The following is a 1,161-nucleotide window of genomic DNA, read 5'->3' on the forward strand; positions in this document are numbered from 1 at the left end:
GGGGAATGGGTTTTAATGCGTCCCTTGAAACTATCTTATTTGATGATAATTTGGTAATAGCCATTTCTGTCAAGTAGTTATTGAAAGTTGCATGTTTGTATGTCCGATGGGCTTCTAATTACAGTATATCCGTAGTTCGCTTTTACGGTGCGTGGTTTTCAGTTAGGGTTTCAGTTGGTATTCCATTTTCATATTTATATGCACATATATTTATTAATAATATAGTAATAATATAGTCGTTCGTAGCCATGTGGGTTCATGGCTGAGTTCATCCTAATAAATCTAAATGCCAATTTTTATAAATTCATATGTAAGGAGTGTTGGTGCGTAAAATCATGTACATCAACGGCTCGATCATGGTAGAAGCCCCTCAAAGCGAAGAAAAATTAAAGAAAGGAAAAGAAAAAAACATAAATATAAAAAAAAAAATTATTAAAGTCATGAGGGGTCATAAAAGGAAAGACAGGAGTCGAAGTGCCGCTAATGCTATACGTATACGGGAATAATTTGAAAAAAGCACTGAGTAAAGAGGGCGGAAGAGGGTAAAGTAAAATGGGAGAGCAACAGATGTCCGTTGGAGGTTATGGAATTGAGGGATATGATTGATCATGAGATAGATGAATGAAATGAACTGTAAAATCATGAAAATACTAGACGCGGGTTGGAGGTATTTGAAGCATAGTCAATGGGCTCCTCTGCTTTCCGCTCTTGCAAAAGTTATCGTTCATGTCTCGCTTAGAAAAAGACGAACCTCCGCAATGGAACATATGAGGTAACTGGAGGGGGTTGCTGAGGGTAGGATGGGGTAGGCTCCTGAGAGTAGGAGGGAGGTTGCTGAGGGTAGGATGGGGTAGGCTCTTGAGGGTAGGATGATGGCGGTTGTTGAGAATAAGAAGGGGTTGGCTCCTGGGGGTAGGAGGATGGTGGCTGTTGCGAGTATGAGGGGGTTGGCTCCTGGGAGTAGGAAGAAGGCGGCTGTTGCGAGTATGACGGGGTTGGCTCCTGGGAGTAGGAGGATGGTGGCTGTTGCGAGTATGAGGGGGTTGGCTCCTGGGGGTAGGAGGATGGTGGCTGTTGCGAGTATGAGGGGGTTGGCTCCTGGGAGTAGGAAGAAGGCGGCTGTTGCGAGTATGACGGGGTTGGCTCCTGGGAGTAGGAGGA

The 1,161-nt window shown here is 44.3% G+C and overlaps 1 protein-coding gene across 1 annotated transcript in view; it reads left to right on the forward strand.

Moving 5' to 3' along the window:
* Positions 1 to 266, forward strand: part of HCAG_04503 (predicted protein) — a gene marked incomplete at both ends in the record, with an annotated part of 2,325 nt that extends 2,059 nt beyond the window's left edge. The window contains 2 exons of the mRNA XM_001540613.1: positions 136 to 177; positions 237 to 266. Coding sequence (XP_001540663.1) covers positions 136 to 177; positions 237 to 266 — 72 coding nt within the window. The remainder of the gene's footprint in view (positions 1 to 135; positions 178 to 236) is intronic.
* Between the last annotated feature and the right edge of the window lie 895 nt (positions 267 to 1,161).

This window comes from Histoplasma capsulatum, genomic scaffold (assembly GCF_000149585.1).
Source record: "Histoplasma capsulatum NAm1 scaffold_4 genomic scaffold, whole genome shotgun sequence".
Classification (NCBI taxonomy): Eukaryota; Fungi; Ascomycota; class Eurotiomycetes; order Onygenales; family Ajellomycetaceae; genus Histoplasma; species Histoplasma mississippiense.